Source organism: Vulpes vulpes, chromosome 1, assembly GCF_048418805.1.
Source record: "Vulpes vulpes isolate BD-2025 chromosome 1, VulVul3, whole genome shotgun sequence".
NCBI lineage: Eukaryota > Metazoa > Chordata > Mammalia > Carnivora > Canidae > Vulpes > Vulpes vulpes.
Window position 1 is genome coordinate 23,778,887 of NC_132780.1, and position 21,561 is coordinate 23,800,447.

The 21,561-nt window shown below is 37.8% G+C and overlaps 1 protein-coding gene across 2 annotated transcripts in view; it reads right to left on the reverse strand.

Moving 5' to 3' along the window:
- The window catches only part of ZNF484 (zinc finger protein 484), a 35,739-nt gene continuing 14,178 nt past the window's right edge, over positions 1–21,561 (reverse strand). For both annotated transcript variants that reach the window (XM_072723489.1, XM_025984393.2), the window contains exons 3-5: positions 16,710–16,836; positions 16,330–16,422; positions 1–4,242 (exon numbers count right to left, since the gene is read on the reverse strand). In XM_072723489.1, coding sequence (XP_072579590.1) covers positions 1,934–4,242; positions 16,330–16,422; positions 16,710–16,836 — 2,529 coding nt within the window. In that variant the 3' untranslated portion in view covers positions 1–1,933. The remainder of the gene's footprint in view (positions 4,243–16,329; positions 16,423–16,709; positions 16,837–21,561) is intronic.

The following is a 21,561-nucleotide window of genomic DNA, read 5'->3' on the forward strand; positions in this document are numbered from 1 at the left end:
TTTTCCAACAAAACAGTGAAACACAGACTTTAACAAAATATATTCAAGATACTAACAGAAAAGAACTGTCTGCTTAGGATCTTATATTGAGTAAAAATATCTTTCAAAAATGAAAGCAAAATAAATGACATCTTCCAAAGAACAAAATTTGTCACTAGGAAGCACACACTAAAAAAAAATTGCTAACGGGTCTTCTTCAGTCAGTAGAAAAAAAAAATTATTCTAGAATGAAACTTGAAGGAAAAGAAGGAAGAAAAAAGTAATAAAAAGGGTAAGTATGAGGATTAATCTAGATGAATATTGACTCTGAGACAATAACCACGACATCAACTACATAAAAATCCAAATGCATAACATTAATACCATGTAACTCAAGAGGGAAATAAAGGAGCTACTTTTGTAGCTGCTCACCTCGTCCAGAGAGTGATATGGGTACTAATTTATATCAGCCTTCAATAAGTGAAGTATATGTACGGTATTAACTTCTGGTGTAGTAAATCTTAAGGCAAAAAATTATCAGTATCAATAAAAATGGACATTTCATGATGATTAGGGTTCAAGTAACCAGGAAGAGTTCTAAATTTGAATGTATATAAAAACAAAGACTCAAAATATAGAAAACTAAAAAGGAGAGACAATTTCACGAATATTCTGGAAGATAAAACACTTCTTTTAGAATCTGATGGAATAAATCTCTAAGAATAGAAAGAGGGTTCAAAACACAGTAAGATTAATTTGTAGAGAATGAGAGGGGTCAGGAAGAGTACTCTTCCAAATGTGCAATTCTGTCTTCTAAGAAGACAAACTCAAAGGCAAACAGTAGTGTCCAAAGATGATGTAGCATGTGATGACTATGTAGAGAATGTATTAACAAAATTAGAAGGAAAGAATTCTAGGTTTTGAAACCCATTTTCTTAATTTGTCTCTTTTCCAAACAGAAATCAGTAAAAATTACAGATTTCTGTGGATGAGGCTAAGACTTTTATATCTGTGACCCAAGGCTTAGTCCCATGGTCTCAGGGCCAGTTCTAAGGTAACAAATAAATAGTCTGTAGAGCTGCTGCTTACCTCATTGGTCACTTTGGGGATGGATATAAGCTGGCAGAACTTTATGCCTCTTAGGTGTGAGTTACCTGTGCCATGGCAGGGAATTATTAAGTAAGGAAACATACTGGATAACTAGAGGCCTGTTAATGTTCAAGTAAGTCTGTGGTTCTGGGCAGCCCTGGCGGCGCAGCGGTTTAGCACCGCCTGCAGCCCGGGGTGTGATCCTGGAGACCCAGGATCGAGTCCCACATCGGGCTTCCTGCATGGAGTCTGCTTCTCCCTCTGCCTGTGTCTCTGCCTCTCTCTTCGCTCTCTCTGAATAAATAAATAAATAAATCTTAAAAAAAAAAAAAAAGCCTGTGGTTCTAATTTGCCAATCTCAAAGTCAAATAAAAAAAATGTTTATCCGAATTTCTACACACTGATACTGTAAAAAATAAATAATAGTGACTTCCTGAAGGAAAAAAGGAGGTCCTTCCTTTGTGTCTTTTATGTCAATTTTCACAAAAACTTCTGACTTCTCTTAGTTACAGGCTTGAATTGTCTATACTTTTGCCCTCATTTCAGCATCCTTAGACAAAGAAAAATTTTCTTAGCACTCATTAAGAAATTGCTTTGGTCAATAGTGAATACAGCCCTGAATTTATAAAGCCTTTTATCCATAACATGAAACAAAGTCTACCAAGTCCTCTGCTGGCATATTTACTATTATTTGCAGGAGTCCAGTAATTAACCTTGGCCCAAACACATTGTTTAAGCACTTTCTTCAGTGTCTCCCCCATACATGTAACTGGACACCAGTTCTGTGATCCAGACATTCACGCTTCTGACCAGAGATATGGTGGCTTGGTCACCTCCTGCTTCATAGTGAAGCAGTAGCCTCTCACTACTTTGTATCCCCACACCATGACTGCTGCGCCGAGCACTCTACTTCCCCAGAATCAGATTTCTGACATACACTGAGCTGTGGCCTCCAGTGTAAGGTTTTCCTAAAGTCATTGCCTTTATAGGGTTTCTGTTTGGCATGAATTTTCTGGTGTTTAATAAGATTTGATCTGATGGTGAAAGCTTTTCCACACTCAGCACATATAAATGGTTTCTCTCCAGTGTGAATTCGATGATGTTCATGAAGTTGTGACTTCTTAATGAAGGCCTTCCCACAGTCACTGCATTCATAGGGTTTCTCTCCAGTATGAATTCTTCGATGCCTATTTAAGTGTGATTTCTGGATAAAGGACTTCCCACATTCTGTACAAATATAGGGCTTCTCTCCTGTATGAATTCTCTGATGCATAATTAGCGTCGATTTTCTTGCAAAGGCTTTCCCACATTCGCTGCACTCATAGTGTCTCTCTCCGGTATGAGACTGCTGATGTATATGGAGACCTGACTTCCGAGTGAAGGCTTTTCCACAGTCACTACATTTATAGGGTTTCTCCCCAGTATGGATTTTCTGGTGTGTAAAGAGATTCGATCTGTCAGTGAAGGCCTTTCCACACTCTGCACATCTGTAGGGTTTCTCTCCTGTGTGAATTTGCTGATGCACATGGAGTTGTGACTTCTTTGTGAAGGATTTCCCACAGTCACTGCACTCATAGGGTTTTTCTCCAGTATGAATTCTCTCATGGGTAATAAAGTGTGACTTGTGGAAGAAGGCTTTCCCACACTCAGTACATACATAGGGCTTTTCTCCTCTGTGAATTCTCTGATGCATACTTAGTGTTGACTTCTGGATGAAGGCTTTCCCACATTCACTGCATTCATAATGTCTCTCTCCAGTGTGGCATTTCTGATGTATCCTGAGCCGTGACTTCCAGGTGAATGATTTTCCGCAATCACTGCATTTATAGGGTTTCTCTCCAGTATGAATTTTTTGGTGTTTAATTAGATTTGACCTGTCAGTAAAGGCCTTTGCACATTCAGTACATATATAAGGTCTCTCTCCAGTATGAATTTTCTGGTGTATAATGAGATTTGTCTTGTGAGTGAAGACCTTCCCACATTCTGTACATATAAAGGGATTCTCTCCTGTGTGAATTCGCTGATGCACATGGAGTTGTGACTTCTTTATAAAGGATTTTCCACAGTCACTACACTTGTAAGGTTTCTCTCCAGTATGAATTCTCTCATGTGTAATAAAATGTGACTTCCGGATAAAGGCTTTCCCACATTCAGAACATACATACGGTTTTTCTCCTGTGTGAATTTTCTGATGCATACTCAGAGTTGATTTCCTTGTGAAGGCTTTTCCACATTCAGTACATTCAAAGTGTTTCTCTCCAGTATGGATTTTTTTATGTACATTGAGATTTGAATTCTGAGAGACATTTTCCCCACATTCACTGTATTCATAGGGTTTTTCTCCAATATGAATTCCCTGGCATCTGAACAGATCTGACTTCTGGATAAAGGCTTTTCCATATTCACTGCATTTACAGTGATTCTCCTCATTGTGAGTTTTCTCAGGATTTGACTTGAGGGAAAAGTCCTTTTCATATTCAGCGCATGTGCAGGGTTTCCCTCCTACAGAAGCCTTTTGAGCAACAGCAAGTTGGAGCTTCTGACTGAAGACTGTCTCACATTTGCTGCATTGATGCTGTTTCTCTTCAGTATAAATACTCTGGTGTGCAAAGAGGTGTGACTTTCTGGTGAAAATTTTTACATAATCAGAAAATAAACTGAGATTCTCCCCAGTACGAATTTTTTGATGTTGAATGAGAGCTTGCTCATGACTCAGAAGTTTCTTACACTGGTTATATTCACAAGCATGTGTTTCTGTATGAGAATCCATATGAGTGAAAATATTACCACATCCAATAATCTTATCAAGATTTTCTGCTGCATTGTTTCTATAATCACATAAGCTTACAATAGGCTTCAAACTCCTTCCAAATGAGTCATAGTTCTGGAGTCTTTTTCTCGCAGGAACAAGGTATGTGTTTACATGATCAATTTTCTGAGTGCCTTTATATTCACAGTCTCCCTCATTAAATAGTGTTCCCTTGTTGATAAACACGACATGATCTGCACTTGTGTTCTGGTTTCCTTCACATCTCCTTGTCTGTTTATCATCTTGCCACAATTCTTCTAAAATGGAATATGGGTCACCGCTTGTGAAAAGATTAATTCTCTCAAACTGGATGGAAACTTCTTCAGACATTCCATGCTGTGAAGTTTCAAAACCAATATCCCCATCTAAGAAAGAAGGAAAAAATAAAATGTACAACGAACAGTTAAGAGAACACAAAAGGGAGAATACATATAGTTAATTCAGGAATAGAGAGAACTGTAAGAGACTTTATATAACAAATATATGTAAAAACATGTATGAGTAGTAATAAATTTATATTTAAAATATAGCAATAAAATGAATACTTATCTCATGTTTACTAAATAAGAAGCAGTAGCATTTAGATATGCCAGGCATTGTTCTAAGTTCTATAACTAATTCATTTAATCATCACAACCCCTGCTCTTGATATCAGTACTGTCTGTATTTTACAGATGAGGGAACTAAGCCACAGAAGAGTCAGGTATTTGCCAAATACCAAATGTTTAGAAAACAGAAGATTTAAAGTAAAGCCGCATCAGCTCTATGTATGTAGCGGAACTACATAGTAAGCTGTCAGAAGAACAAAGTAACAAACTGTGTGGCTTAAAAGAAGTATGTGGAGCTTCTGGGTTGGTGAACACATGGATATTTGGAGAGAGCAGCATGCCTGGAGAGGGCATGGAAGCTGGCCCTATGCATCTTTTCCATCTGGCTCTTCCTGAGTTTTTATCCTTTTTACAATACCTGGTGATCTAAAAGAGCTCATCATTCACCTGGCAGAGATTCCTGACTATCAGTGCATCCCATAGGGAAAATGCACCACCCCTGCACAATCAGACTCTTGTGTATGCACTGTGCTCTCAGCAATGCCATCCAGCCTGGCCTAGTGGTCCAATACCTTCTGCTCATGGACCAGCTATGAAAAGGGACAGAGCCCCAAAACAAGCTAGACAAGTCACAAACAGACCTGGCCAGTAACCAGAAAGAAAAACAAAGAGTCAAAAGTTAAAAAAGAGAGAGAGACAGCAAAAGTGAAATCTCAAGGCCTCTTGGAGATCACTCCAGGAGCCATGAAAATATATGATTAGGCTTAACCCATGGGTTTCTACTGCTGAATTCCCAACACTAATAGGGAAGAAACCTTTCAGCATCTCTGAGCAAGGCTTTCCTAGTATGGGTTTATCGGACTGTTGAAACCTTCAAGCTCACTCTTAGGTAAGGTCAGAAGAACACACAGCAGGGTCTTGGGAAAAGAGGCTCTAAACAGTGTTAACCTTAAAAATAAAACTGTGGGGATGCCTAGGTGGCTCAGCGGTTAAACCTCTGCCTTTGGCTCAGGGCATGATCCCGCGGTCCCCGGATCGAGTTCCTCATGGGGCTCCCTTCATGGAGCCTACTTCTCTCTCTGCCTCTCTCTTTCATGAATAAAAAAAAAAAAAAAAAAAAAAAAAAAAGTATGTGAGTCTATATTCTTGTTATCCTTATTATTCTTAATCCTTCAACCACTAATTTATCTATTTTCACTTTCTGCATCAATCACTGTGTCCTAAATACCAATTGATTCATGTAGAGTAAAGCTATTTTTTTAAAGATGTATTTATTTGAGGGGATCCCTGGGTGGCTCAGTGGTTCAGTGCCTGCCTTTGGCCCAGGGTGTGATCCTGGAGGCTCGGGATCGAGTCCCACGTCGGGCTCCCGGCGTGGAGCCTGCTTCTACCTCTGCCTGTGTCTCTGCTTCTATCATGAATAAATAAATAAAGTCTTTAAAAAAATAATAAATAAAAATATATTTGAGAAAGAGCAAACATCCGTGAGTGGCGATGGGGTAAGTAACAAAGGTGGAGGGAGAGGGACAAGCTAACTCCACACCAAGTGCAGAGCCTGAAGCAGGGCTCAATCTAATGACCTCAGATCATGTCTTCAGCTGAAATCAAGAGTCAGTGCTGAACCAACTGAGACACCGAGCACCCCTAGAGTAAAACTATTATAGCTTCATTCATTCTGACAGCCAACTGACAAAAAATGTCTATGATTCAATCCTTTGTTCTAGTTTGGGGTGCAGAGATATATGCACTCAACAGGAGGCATGTAACAAGAGAAAGGAATAGCTGCCTGATTCAGGGCCTGAAAGTCTTCCATCAGAACCTGTCCTCTCTCTTCAGCAGTATGAAGTTTGTAACCAAATTCATGGCTGCCCCTGAACAACAGCCTCATTTATGGTGAGGTGAAGCCAAGTAATTCAGTTCTTACCAGTCAAATGGGAGTAAAAATTATGTTTGTTGTGACAAAGCCCATGTCTTAAGGACATAGGCATGTGTTCACAACCCTCTTCTCTTCCTGCTGACTGTATTCCAGACTGTGGCACCCAGCTCTGTGGCTGGTAATGTCGTAAGCACAGTTTAGAAATCTATGGCCCCCAGACTAAATCCAGGCCTCCACCCAAAAGCTATAAATGGATTTTACATTTTTGAATGGTAAAAAAAATAATAAAAGAATTACATGACACATGAAAAATACATGAAATCCAAATTTCATATATTTAATAAATATATAATAAAGTTTTTTTGTTATTTTATTTTATTACTCATTCATTGATGTAGTGCCTATAGCTGTTTTGGGGCAACAACAGCAAAACCAAGTAGTAATGACAGCAATCATATGGCTCACAAAGCCTGAAATAATGACGTCCGAGCCTTTACAGAAAATGTTTGCCAACCTCTGCTCTAGGGGATGGCCGTGTAATGACTTGGAAGCTGTCATGTGATGCTGGGCCAATGTTTATGTTCACTATGTTTATGTTCACTATTTCTTGGGGTCTCTTGGTGATAGGAGCTTGGCTTTCTCCAATACACTATTCTTGCCCAGAATAAGATCATTAATATTCCAAATTCTGGAAGAGCATATAAGACATAGTAACTTCTCAGTAAATATTTATATAAAAAATAGATACTATTATCTTATTCTACTAGAGTTCTTGAATATAGACACAGTCTAACCTCATATGCATTTTATTCTGCCTCCAGGGCCCTGTCATGTCCCAGGACATATTCTTTAGATGCTATTTTACATTTTTACTCACACACATTAATGGCTTTTATTAATCCTAAGAACATCTAATAATGGAATCCTGAACATGGATTTTGATCTTTGGCAATCTTTCATATTCTTTAGCTTACAAACCTATTATTACATCTGACACATTTACATTACTATCAACAATGTTAGTGTAAAAATTTATTTATGTACTAAAAAGTTTAATTATTCTTGTTACCACTGATTCAACTGCTATTTCAGTAAAATAAAGCATCATAATTTCAGGTCAATAAAATGTGCATATGCAAACTATCTTCCCACTTGTCACTAAAGTCTCTTTTATTGCTAAATCTAAACATATACAGTTGACCCTTAAACAACACAGGTTTGTACTGCATGGGTCCACTTATGCATGGATTTTTTTCAAAAAACACAGTAAAGTACTGTAAATTTACTTTCCTTATGATTTTCTAATTACATTTTCTTTTCTCTAGCTTAATTTGTTTTAAGAATACTGCATGTAATACATCTAACATGCAAAATATGTGTTAAATGACTGTTTATGTTACGAATAAGGCTTCTGGTTAACAGGAGACTATTAGTAGCTAGGTTTTGGGGCAAAGTTACATGTGGATTCATAACTGTATGAAGGGTCATATAACCTCATGCTGTCCATGGATCAACTATATTTTTTCCCCATTCAGCTATTTTTTCTGATCCTCTGTTCCTATTTAAAATTCATTGTTCTGGGATCCCTGGGTGGCGCAGCAGTTTGGCGCCTGCCTTTGGCCCAGGGCGCGATCCTGGAGATCCGGGATCGAATCCCACATCGGGCTCCCTGCAGGGAGCCTGCTTCTCCCTCTGCCTGTGTCTCTGCCTCCCTCTCTCTCTGTGTGACTATCATAAATAAATAAAAATTAAAAAAAAAATTATTAAAATTCATTGTTCTTTCACAGATCATCTGGGGTCCTTCTTTTCTTTAACTTAAAATAAAAACAAAGACCAGATATTCTGAGCCACTCATATTCATACTTAATTGGCACATATGTGCACTGTAACCAATGCCTAATGCACAATGGCTAACATTTTAAACATTTCACGCAGTTCTTTTTCCTTTCCTAATAAAATTATTGGCCCTTAGAATTGTTCCTAGCAGAAAAATTTTTTACATTGCTCACAAAGAGAAAAATAACCTCCTCTGCTCATCACATAAATTCAAGAATTTAATTTTGCTAAATAATTCTCTACAGAAACATTTAAATGAAAAACGGGGAGAAAATTCAGTTATCACATAATTTAATGTAGTTTTGTCTGTTTCTGTGGACTGCTGAATTAGAAAAAGAAAAAGCCATGTATGCTGTACTGGTCATGTACACTCAAGGGAAAGTGAAGACTAAGCAAAAGAATAAATATCTGACTAGGCAGACATATTGCAAAACAAATAGATGCAGGGGGATCATTAAAAAACATTAGAACAGGGCAGCCTGGATGGCTCAGTGGTTTAGCGCTGCCTTCAGCCCAGGGCATGATCGTGGAGACCCCGGGTAGAGTCCCAGGTCAGGCTCCCTGTATGGAGCCTGCTTCTCCATCTGCCTGTGTCTCTGCCTCCCAATCTCTTTCCCTCTCTCTTACGAATAAATAAAATCTTAAAAAAAAAAAAAAACATTAGAACAAAGTAAACATAATCATGGGCACTAAACACAGACAACATGAATTGCAAATATGAGGCAATATGAATTGCAAACTACTTTCTTTAGTTTACAAACCCACTATGAGAAGAATTTGTCAGGTGTTATATAATAGGCAGTACATTTAGTGTGGCTCCATATAGCTATGACAGAATAAACACGGTGTTTTTGTTTTTAATATTTATTTATTTATTTATTTATTTATTTATTTATTTATTTATTTAGAAAGCGTGAGTACAAGCAGGGAGAGGGGCAGAGGGGAAGGGACAGGTACGAGGAGACTTGGTGCTGAGCATGGAGACTGATGTGGGGCTCAATCATGACCTGTGCCAAAATCAATAGTCAGAAGCTCAGCCAACTGAGCCACCCAGGCACTCCAAACATGGTGTCTTAAGCAGTGAAATCTATTAGTAGCACCTAAGATAAACTAGTGAAAAAAGCAGGGTGGGGAGGATTAGCCCATCCAAATAGGGTTAGAATAACCTAAAAGCATGAGACAAAATAGACATGGTTTTGAGTAATATCACTGGAAAGTAAGAGGAAGAGAGCATCCAAATTATATTTTTTAGAAGACAAACGTTACTATAAAGGGCAGAAAGAATTATTTGAGAAGATGAGCCATAGGGAAAATCAAAAACTGCCAAGAGGGATCCCTGGGTGGCGCTGTGGTTTGGCGCTTGCCTTTGGCCCAGGGCGCGATCCTGGAGACCCGGGATCGAATCCCACATCAGGCTCCCAGTGCATGGAGCCTGTTTCTCCCTCTGCCTATGTCTCTGCCTCTCTCTCTGTCTCTCTGTGACTATCATAAATAAATAAAAATTAAAAAAAAAAAAAAAAAAAACAAAAAAACAAAAACTGCCAAGAGAACCTGACAAAATTTTGAAAAGAGAGTGCTCTGCTTTTAGCATGCTGTACTATACCTGCTCTTCCTTCACATAACTGGCCACCTGATGGGCCCTTATATGCAAAAGCTATCACTCATTACCCTGAGTATTCTATACAAGGGCCAATGGCTGCTTGAGACACATACCAATGGTGACACCGTATTTGTTTCCCTGAGCCAAGCCTAATGCTGGTCACAACCTATGCAGGAATTGAGACACTTAATTCAATCTGAGACACACATCTGTCCCTAAATGCTAATAACTTTCAAGTGGGATGGTTATATATATGATAGAGGCTTATAAGACTCATGAAATGCAGCATAAAGCAGTTCAGCTCAAAGTATGTAGTCATCAGCAGGCAGGGAAGCCTGATATTAAGAGAAGAAAAAGACTCCTGTGGTGGTAGGGACCGTCTAGACATCCTACTCACTGAACCATCTGTTAAGTCATCTGTAGAGGAAGAATGGAACCCCACTCCAATTTGGTTCAGATGTCAAGAGTGATTATGCAACACACACACCAATAAGGTATGAAACCATTTGTTACTTAGTAATGAATCTTTCTTTCTTTCTTTTTTTTTTTTTTTTTTTTTTTTTGGTAATGAAACTTTCAAGGGAGAGCTCCCAAGCAGGCTCAAAGTAGATTGAGAGAGAGGAAAAGGACTGGTTTTTTTAATGGTGTTTGCAGAGTGGGGCCAGGCTGACTACTCCTATGCAGCTTCCCATCAGCACCAAGGGAGGGAGCACTTGGGCTGTCTTATTGGTTTGCCTAGATGTGAGACTGAAGGATGAGACTTAGAGGATGTCAGCAGTCAAACATGGAAAATGAACTCAGATGTGACACCTAAAGCAAAGCTACAAAACCCAAATTGGGGCATCCCAGGTGTCTCAGCGGTTTAGCACCACCTTCAACCCAGGGCGTGATCCTGGAGACTCAGGATCAAGTCCCATGTCAGGCTCCCTGCATGAAGCCTGCTTCTCCCTTTGCCTCTCTTTCTCTCTCTCTCTCTCTAATAATAAATAAATAAAATCTTAAAAAAAAATCAACAAGTAGAACTAAAGCTAAAAAGCTTCTGCAACAGTAAAAGAAATAGACAACAAAATGAAAATACATGAAATGGGAGAAGATATTTACAAACCATATACCTGATAAGAGGTTAATATCCAAAATATATCTTAAAAACTCACCTCAAGAGCAAAAAATCAAATAACCCAATTAAAATATGGGCAAAGGACAAGAATTCTCTATCCAGCAAGGCTACTGTTGAAAATAGAAAGAGGAATAAAGAGGTTCCTAGACAAAAACTGAAGGAGTTCATAACCACTAAACCAGTCGTGCAAGAAATATTAAAAGAGACTCTCAGGACACCTGGGTGGCTCATTAAGCGTCTGCCTTCAGCTCAGGGTGTAATCCTGGAGTCCTGGGATTGAGTCCCGCATTGGGCTCCCTGAATGGAGCCTGACTTCTCCCTCTGCCTCTGTCTCTGCCTCTGCATCTCTCATGAATAGATAAATAAAAATCTTAAAAAAAAAAAAAAAAAAAAAGACTCTCAGTGGAAAGAAGAGACCAAAAGTGACAAAGACTAGGAAGGAACATAGAAAATCTCCAGAAATAACAACAAAACAAATAATAAAATGCCACTAAATACATATCTATCAATAATCACTCTGAATGTAAATGGACTAAACTCTCCAATCAAAAGATACAGGGTGTCCTATGGATAAAAAACAAGACCCATCTATATGTTGCCTATGAGAGACTCATTTTAGACCTAAAGACACCTGCAGATTGAGAGTGAGGGGATGGAGAACCATTTACCATGTGAATAGATGTCCAAAGAAAGCCAGAGTAGCAGTACTTAAAGCAGACAAACTAGATTTTAAACCAAAGACTAGGGGCACCCAGGTGGCTCAATCAGTTAAGTGTCCAACTCCTGATTTCAGCTCAAGTCATGATCTCAGGGTTGTAAGACTGAGCCCTTCATTTGGCTCATGTGCTGGGCATTGAGCCTGCTTGGGATTCCTCTCACCTTCTGCCCACTAAAAACGTAAAATAAAATACAAACCAAAGACAATAACAAGAGATGAAGAAGAAGAATACCATATCATAATTAAGGGGTCTATCCATCACAAGATCATGTAATACTTATGCCCCCAACCTGGGAGAATACCCTTGGCACCAGTCAGTTAAGCATCTGCCTTGGGCTCGGGTAGTGGTCTCAGGGTCCTGGGATGGAGTCCCACATCAGGCTCCCTGTTCAGCAGGGAGTCTGCTTCTCTATCTCTCTCTGCCATCCGCCCCCCGCCCCGCCCCCGCCAACTCCACTGCTCATGCACTCTCATGCAGACTCTCAAATAAATAAAATCTTAAAAAGAAAAAAATATATAGAGAGAACACAGTGACAGTTACAAGGGGGGAAATAGGTGAGGGGATGGAGAAATACAGAATAGGGGAGGCACCTAGGTGGCTCAATTGTTTAGCCATCTGCTTTTGGCTCAAGTTATGATATGGGAGTCCTGGGATCAAGCCCTGAGTTGGGCTCTCTGCTCAGCAGGGAGCCTGCTTCTCCCTCTCCCTCTGCCCTTTCACTTCCCTCCACTAGTGCTCACTCTCTCTTGCACTCTCTCTCTCAAATAAAGAAAAAAATAAAATCTAGAAAGAAAGAAAGAAAGAAAGAAAGAAAGAAAAGAAAAGAAAAGAAAAGAAAAGAAAAGAAAAAAGAGAGAAAGAAAGAAAAGAAAAGAAAAGAAAAGAAAAGAAAGAAAAGAAAGGAAAAGAAAGAAAAGAAGAAAAGAAAAGAAAAGAAAAGAAAAGAAAAGAAAAGAAAAGAAAAGAAAAGAAAAGAAAGAAAAGAAGAAATAGGTGATGGGGATTAAGGAGTGCTCTTGTGGTGAGCACTGGGTGCTAAATAAATGTTGAATATATTGTACGCCTGAAAGTAATATGACACTGTAGGTTAACTACTGGAATTTAAATAAAAACTGAAAAAATATAAATATAATCTAAATCAGAAAATAAATGGGTGAAAGACCTGAGTGGATATTTCTCCAAAGAAGATGTGTAAAAAGGCTGACTGGTACATGAAAAGATGCTCAATCACCATTAGGGGAATGTGAATTAAAACTACGAGAGGGAAAAAAAAAATTAAAAAAAAAAAAAAAAAAAACTACGAGAGGGGATCCCTCGGTGGCTCAGCGGTTTGGCGCCTGCCTTTGGCCCAGGGTGCGATCCTGGAGTCCCGGGATCGAGTCCCATGTCGGGCTCCCAGCATAGAGCCTGCTTCTCCCTCCTCCTGTGTCTCTGCCTCTCTCTCTCTCTCTCTCTATCATAAAAAATAAATATTTAAAAAAAATACTACTATGAGAGGACAGCTCTGGTGGCGCAACGGTTTAGCGCCACCTGCAGCCCAGGGCATGATCCTGGAAACCCTGGATCGAATCCCACATCAGGCTCTCTGTGTGATGCCTGCTTCCCCCTCTGCCTGTGTCTCTGCCTCTCTCTCTGTATAAATAAATAAATAAATAAATAAATAAATAAATAAATAAACAAACAAACAAACAAACTACTATGAAAGGTGGGGTGCCTGAGTGGCTCAGTGGTTGAGCGTCTGCCTTGGGCTCAGAGTGTGATCCAGGGATCTGGGATGGAGTCCCACACCAGGCTCCTTGCAGGAACCCTGCTTCTCCCTCTGCCTATGTCTCTGCCTCTTTCTGTGTCTCTCATGAATAAATAAATTTTAAAAATCTAAAAAAAAAAAAAAAATGAGAGGGGCGCCTAGGTGGCTTAGTGGTTGAGGGTCTGCCTTTGGCTCAGGGCGTGATCCCAGACTCCCAGGATCAAGTCCCACATTAGGCTCCCTGCACAGAGCCTGCTTCTACCTCTGCCTGTGTCTCTGCCTCTCTGTGTCTCTCATGAATAAATAAAATATTAAAAAAAAAAAAAAACTACAATGAGATACCACCTCATGCCTGTTAGAAATTTCCATCTTCAAAAAGACAAAAGATATATAAATTAAAAAAAAAAGACAAAAGATAACAAATGCTGGCATGGATATGTAGAAAAGGGAATCCTTATGTACCATTGGTGGGATTATAAACTGGAGTAGCCACTACGTATAGAGGATCATCAATAATTAAAAATAGAACTACTATATGATCTAGCAATTCCACTTCTGGGAATATATCCAAAGGAAAAAAAAATGCTAATTTGAAAAGATATTTGCAACCCCACATTCACTGTAGATATATTTGTAATAGTCAAGACATGGAAACAACTTAAGTGTCCATCAATGAACAAATGAATAGATAAAGTAGTAATGTATATATACAATGGAATATTATTCAGCCATAAAAAAATAAGGAAATCCTACCATTTGCAACAACGTGGATGGATCCTGAAAACATTATGCTAAGTGAGATTAAGTCAGCAAAAGATAAATACTACTTGGTCTCACTTACATTTGTAATCTAAAAAAAAAAAAAAAACAAATTGGGCAGCCCCGGTGGCTCAGCGGTTTGGCACCACCTTTGGCCCAGGGCATAATCCTGGAGACCTGGGATTAAGTCCCATATCAGGCTCCCTGCGTGGAGCCTGCTTCTCCCTCTCCCTGTGTCTCTGCCTCTTTCTGTGTCTCTCATGAATAAATAAATAAAACCTTAAAAAAATAAATAAATAAAAATAAATAATAATAAAAAAACTCAAATTCATAAAAAAGGAGATCAGACTTGTGGTTACCAGAGGCAGAGGGCCTCAGAGAGAAAGTAGAGGGAGGTGGTCAAAGGTACAAGCCTCCAGCTATTAGTGCTAGGGATATGATGCACAGCACAGTGACTAGAGCTAACACTGCTGTACAGCATACAGAAAAGCTGTTAAGAGTAGATCCTTAATTCTCATCAAAAGAATAAACAATTTCCCCCTTTTTTCTTTTTTTTAATCGTATCTGTATGAGAAGATGGATTTATCTGAGGCTATGGTGGTAATCATTTCATAATATATGCAAATCAAATCCTGTAGTATGCCTTAAATTTATACAGTGATATTTATCAGTTATTTCTCAATAAAACTGGAAAGAGTAATGAAGTCAGAATCTATTACTAGATACATGATGAGATTTTCAAAATATTTTACTAGAGAAACACAAAGTAGTAATTTAGAAATTATAATCCATTGGATTGGCCAAATCATTAGAAATTATTAGAAATAGAGGCAGGGATACAGAAAAACTGATATTCTTGTATTGTACTGTAGAAGGACATATCTAATCTAGAAAATAATGTGGTCATACTCCATCAAATAAAATATTATAACCCAATTATAGGCAATCCTATTACTCTTTCCAAAGAAATTCTCATCCCCAAAGAATAGTTCATGAAGAAATTTATTACAATACTAATTGTAATAGTGGGAAGCTGGGCAAGTAAAATGTGATATATATCCAAAGTATGGAAGGATATGCATCAGTTAGGAGCAATGAATTTTTCTAAAAAACACTTTGCAACATGAATCAATTTGGTGCTAAGAGGAAAAAAATAAACTGAGTAGGACATACAGCATAGTACCATTTCTACAAATTAAAAAGTATCAACAATTTAAATTTTACAAATACCCTACAAATTCAAGGATAAATAGCAAGCATATCAACTACATGAGAGCAGTTACCTCTAAGGATAACAACAAACATGAGGAGTGAGAGTTAAAAGGGAAAAACAAAAAAACAAAATGGGGGGTAAATACATTATGATAAAATTAAATAAAAACTAAGGAATACAATCAATTTCCTGTTAACAAAGTACAACTTTTTGTAAAATGTCAAAGTAAATCAGTTAGAAAGATCAACTCAGTATTGTATTACACTAGCCAAATAAAAAGAAAATGTCAGGGATCCCTGGGTGGCGCAGCGGTTTGGCGCCTGCCTTTGGCCCAGGGCGCGATCCTGGAGACCCGGGATCAAATCCCACGTCGGGCTCCCGGTGCATGGAGCCTGCTTCTCCCTCTGCCTGTGTCTCTGCCTCTCTCTCTCTCTCTGTCACTATCATAAATAAATAAAGATTAAAAAAAAATGTTTAAAAAAAAAAAAAAAAGAAAATGTCAGAACACATAACTACTAGTGTCCTATTTAGCAAAAAGCTGCCCCCTACATGTACTAATGGTACCCTCAAAGTTGACAGAGGAGAGGCACGGGAGATAATAAAGGAAGGCTATCTCTAAATGGCAATTCTGAAACACTCAGGGAAAGAATGAAAATGAAAAACAACTTACAAGAATATGTCCCACAGTAATTTTTTAAAATGGTGAAACAATGAGTTTCTGAATGTGTAAGAAAAGGATTGAAGACCTTGATGTGATGAAAGTAAAAAGAATAAAAATGCTAGAGAAAGGGAGAAAAAGCATAAAGCAGGATCCTAGATCCAAAGTACCAGTAATTATAGCACATTCCCTCCTACAAAGATAAAGACACTAATCCAGGAAGAGGCCTTGTGTGGGGAGGGCCTTCAGATGTCCAGGGGAGTAGACCAACTAGTTACCAAAGCAGCACATCAACAGTGCTTCACAGCTGACAGCCTCTGCCATTCCAGTGGAGGTTCACTCACACTGCTTCCCCCGCTCCTGGTTTTTTCCTACTCACCATGATGACTGTGACTGCAGATGTCACCAGCCAGCATACGTAGCACCTCTTGCTCCAAGTTGAAAATGACTTCTGGTTTGGGAACTTGACACCCTATTAACAGGAAATGGTAGAAGACTTGGTTTCAGAGGCCATTCAGTTAGACATTCATTTACTTTTCAGAAAAGTTCATGAAGAACAAAGGTATATTTCGTAATACCCCAAAGGGATAATTAATAACATAGAACAAAATGACAAAACTATTACACATTTCACATATTCTGCAGTCTTTAGAACTCCCACATACCTCAGAAATCCCAAAGAATTAAAAAATTCCACTGAGAATGAAAATATACTCAAACAGCCCAGCCTTATTCCTTATATAGTGGAGTTGTGCTTACCCACTGAGATCAAGTTGAAATAGTTTTCCAGCATTACATCCCTGTATAGGCTTTTCTGAGCAAGGTCCAATTGTTGCCATTCCTCCCTGCTGAAGTCTACTGTTACATCCTTGAATGACACTGATCCCTGAAAAACACATTCCTATTCAATGTGAAGGATGAGGATTGAAGAATGGAAATAAGATATTTAGGAACTTACTTTTAATGATTTTTAACATATTACAACAAATAAGGTCCTCACTAAAACACATATTATTATTTTGAAGGAAAAAAAAAAACATCAAAAATATGCCATTCTTTCTGTGGTACTGATGATATTCTGGGTAGTTTTGGTCTTGTTTTCACTGGTGTGCTGGTTTCAAAGAAATAAGCTGTGAAAATTCATAAATGTAAATCTATGATTTGTGCATTTTCTAGGCCATGTCATTAACACTTTGTGTGAACAATAAAATATATTCTGCCATTCAATTTTGAATAAGTCCATTCTTTCTTTAAAAAAGATTTTAGGGCAGCCCTGGTGGCGCAGCGGTTTAGAGCCGCCTGCAGCCCAGGGCGTGATCCTGGAGACCCGGGATTGAGTCCCACGTCAGGCTCTCTGTATGGTGCCTGCTTCTCCCTCTGCCTGTGTCTCTGCCTCTCTCTCTCTCTCTCTCTCTCTCTGTCTGTCTCTACGAATAAATAAATAAAAAATCTTTTAAAAAATAAATAAATAAAATAAAATAAAAAAGATTTTAAAAAAGGTTTTTTTTCCCCCAAAACAGTGTGGTACTAGCATAAAGAGAAACATATACGTCAATGGAATGTAACTGAGAATCCACATGTAAACCCTCATATTCATAGTCAACTGATGTTCAACAAGGGTGTCAGAACAATTTAAAATAAAAAAAAAAAAGTTTTTAAACAAATAGTGCTGGGACAAGTGGATATCCACAGGTAAAAGGATGAAGTTGGACCACTACTTCATATCATAAAAAAATTAGCTCAGGGCTCAGCCATCTGGGTGGCTCAGTCAGTTAAGTATCTGCCTTCGGCTCAGGTCATGTCTTGCTTTCTGCTCAGTGGGGAACCTGTTGCTCCCTCTCCTCCCGGCTTGTGCTCTGTCACTATTTTTGACTTTGGCTCTCATATAAATAAGTAAAATCTTAAAAAAAAAAAAATTAGCTCAAAGTGGACCAAAGGCCTAAATGTTCTTATCTTTAGCCAAATTTACAATTAAATAAAAGAGTAAATCTTTTTGACACTGGATTTGACAATAACTCCTTAGACATAAAAATCAAAAGCACAAGCAAAGAAAAAATAAATAAATAAACTGGACTTCATTAAAATTAAAACCTTTAAAAAAATTAAAACCTTTGTGCTTAAAAAGACTATCATGAAAAGAGTGAAAGGACAACCCAAAAACTGGGATATGAGTTTTATAAATTATATGTCCAAAAAGGGACTTTGTATCTAGACTATATAAAGAACATAAAGAACTCTTATAACTCAATAAAAAATAAATAATCCAATTAAAATGGGTAAAGGATCTGAATATATATTTCTTCAAAGATATGCAAATGGCCAAAATGCACATGGAAATATCCTCAATATCTTTAGTCATAAGGGATACAGAAATCCAAATTCATTGAAGTGACTATAATAAAAAAGATGCTCAAATTCACTGAGGTGACTATAATAAAAAAGATGCTCAAAAAAAAAAAAAAAAAAAAAAAAGATGCTCAATATTGTTTATCATCAGGGAAAAATACCCCCTAGGATGGCTTCAATAAAAAATACATAATAATAAACATCAGCGAGGAAGTAGAAAAACTGGAATCTTCATGTGGCGATGGTAAAAATGTAAAATGGAACGCCACTTTGCACAACAGTGGCAATTCCCCAAAAAGTTAAATACAGAGTTATAATATGACCCAAGAGATCCACTTCTAGGCATATACCCTATAGAAATGAAAACATTTGTCCACATAAAGCTTGCACATGAATGTTCATAATAGCATTATCCATAATATTCAAAAATAGAACAACCCAATGTCTGTGAACTAATTATGGCTAAAAAGAAATGTGCTATATCCATACAACAGAATGTCATTCAGCCATAAAAAGGAATGAAGTACTGATATATGCTATAATGTGGACGAATCTTGAAGTAAAAGTCACAAAAAGCCAGATATTCTATGATTCCATTAATATAAAATGTTTAGAACAGGAGTACTTATTATTATAGAAATATTAGTAACTGTCTAGGGATAGGAGGAAGGGGAGGTTAGCGGAAATATTCTAAAACTGATGTTGGTTACACAACTCTGTGAATATACTAAAAACCAATGAACATATACTTTAAATGGACGAACTGTATGGTATATAAAAAGGGCTCTTTGAGGCACTGCCATCTCCAGATGGGACACAAGAGCTTTTGGGAGTCCGGTGTTTCTTCCAAGCATAACTATAAATGCCAGATGAAATACTGAAATCATCTGTTTTAAAGTACAAGAAAGCTATTAGGAGCTAAGACTCTGGAGAGAACATTGAAAATTTAAGCTGATGTATGTAGCCACTTTTATACTGGAAGTATTTATCAATTCTAGGTGTTAGCAAAGATAAGAATCCACCTTTGAACCAGTAGAAGGCTGTAGCTGGATGATAGAGAAAACAGGACTCAAACAAACACCAGTTTTCCCCTTGAGACATCTGCCAAATTCTAGGGCTACATGGGCAAAAGACTAAAAACCAGATAGCGTCTGAAAAAGCAAAGCAAAATTTCAGTAGTCTGGAAAGAAAACACAGTTGGGCATCTGCCAGGAGGGTGCACAAAGGACAAACTGGGCTCTCAGCAGAAAATCCTGGATGGTCAAGATGAACCAGAGGTTAAGGCTTCAACTCAGCCTTGATCCAACACTGTGCCTGACTGGATAAAGGTGCCAAGAAAAAGATGAATCCTCTGTTGAGAAAAATTACCATCATCCAGATCCTTTACAATGCTTCATACACTGTTTCTCTCTCTCTCTCTCTCTCTCTCTCTCACACACACACACACACACACACACTCTCTCTCTCTCTCTCCTAGGCATACCAAAGATAGGTTCAAATGCCCAAAATCAGGTAAAATATTCAATAAAAATGGTCCAACAGGCAACTGGAGATAGATAAAAAGATGGAGAATTTCATCAGAGAATTAGGATTTATAATATAGAATCAAGGGACGCCTGGGTGGCTTAGCAGTTGAGCATATTGTTTTCAGCTCGGAGCGTGATCCCAGGGTCCCAGGATCAAGTCCCACATTAGGCTCCCTGCATGAAGCCTGCTTCTCCCTCTGCCTATGTATCTGCCCACCCCCATCTCTCTCTCTCTCATGAATAAATAAAATCTTAAAAAAAAAAAAAAACAGAATCAAATGAAAATTCAAGTTAAAACATTTAATACATTAAATCAAGAACTGAGATAGGTATAACAGCAGAATACAGAATTAATAAAATAGAAGACAAGAAAATGGAAGATATCCAAACTGAATCACAGAGATTTTTTTTAATGAAAATAAACACAAAATCATGTGACATGTGTCACATATATGACACAGTGAAAAGGAATAATATATTGTAGTCGGAAAAGACTAGGGGGGAGAGTGTGAAGCAAAAGCAGTATTTGAGAGTATCAGTGAACAACATCAACCCAAAGATTCAAGAAGCTCCTCAAATCCAACTTTATAAAACTGCAAAAAACAGTAACAGTAATATCTAGCAATTTTTAAAACATAGTAGAATTTAAATGCATGAAAATACTAATGCAAAAGTGAGACAGTAAATGAAATTAAGGTGATTTAGAATCCTAGAATTATTGAGAAAGGAGTAGAAATAATAATGTGTTAAAGAGGGATGCCTGGGTGGCTCAATGGTTGAGCATCTCTGCCTTTGGCTCAGGTTGTGATCCTGAGACACAGAGATTGAGTCCCATATTGGGCAGCGAGTCTGCCTCTCCCTCTGCCTATGTCTCTGCCTCTCTTTCTGTGTCTTTCATGAATAAATACATCTTAAAAAAAATAATGATTTAAAGATGAATATTATATCTATGCTAACAAATAAAAGAAAATATATAATGAGCAAGTTAACTAAGGAAAAAGTAGAATTTTGAATAAATTAAAAGAAGATCAAGAAAGGAATGGGGAAATAATATTAAATTAATGGTTCAAATGCAAAACTAATAATAAGTATATATAAATGCAAGTATATCAGCCATTACATTAAACATAAATGGACTAAACATTCAAGGTAAAGCAAAGACTGAATAAATCCCACTTAATCATGGTGAATGAGCCCTTGCGTGTATTGTTGAATGCAGTTTGGTAATATTTTGCTGAGGATTTCTGCATCTATGTTCATCAAAGTTATTGGCCTAAAGTTTTCCTTTTTGTAGTGTCTTTGGTTTTAGTAGCAAGGTAATGCTGTCCTTTTAGGATGTGTTTGGAAGCTTTCCTTCCTCTTCTGTTTTTTGGTATAGTTGGAGAAGAGTAGGTATTAACTCTTTTAAATGTTTGCTAGAATTCACATGTAAAGCCATCTGGTCCCAGATTTTTGTCTCTTGGGAGTTTTTTCATTATCAGTTCAATTTCATTACTAGTAATTGAAATTTTACTGTTTTAGATTTCAGGGGCAAGACAAGGCTATTCACTTTCACCACTTCTATTCAACATAGTACTGGAAGTCCAGGACATAGGAATTAGAAAGAAAAAAGAAAAGGCATCCAAACGATAAGGAAGAAATAAAACTGTCACTATTTGCAGATGACATGGTACTATACATAGAAAACCCTAAAGACTCCACCAAAAAAAAAAAATATTAGAAATAAATTCAGTAAAGCA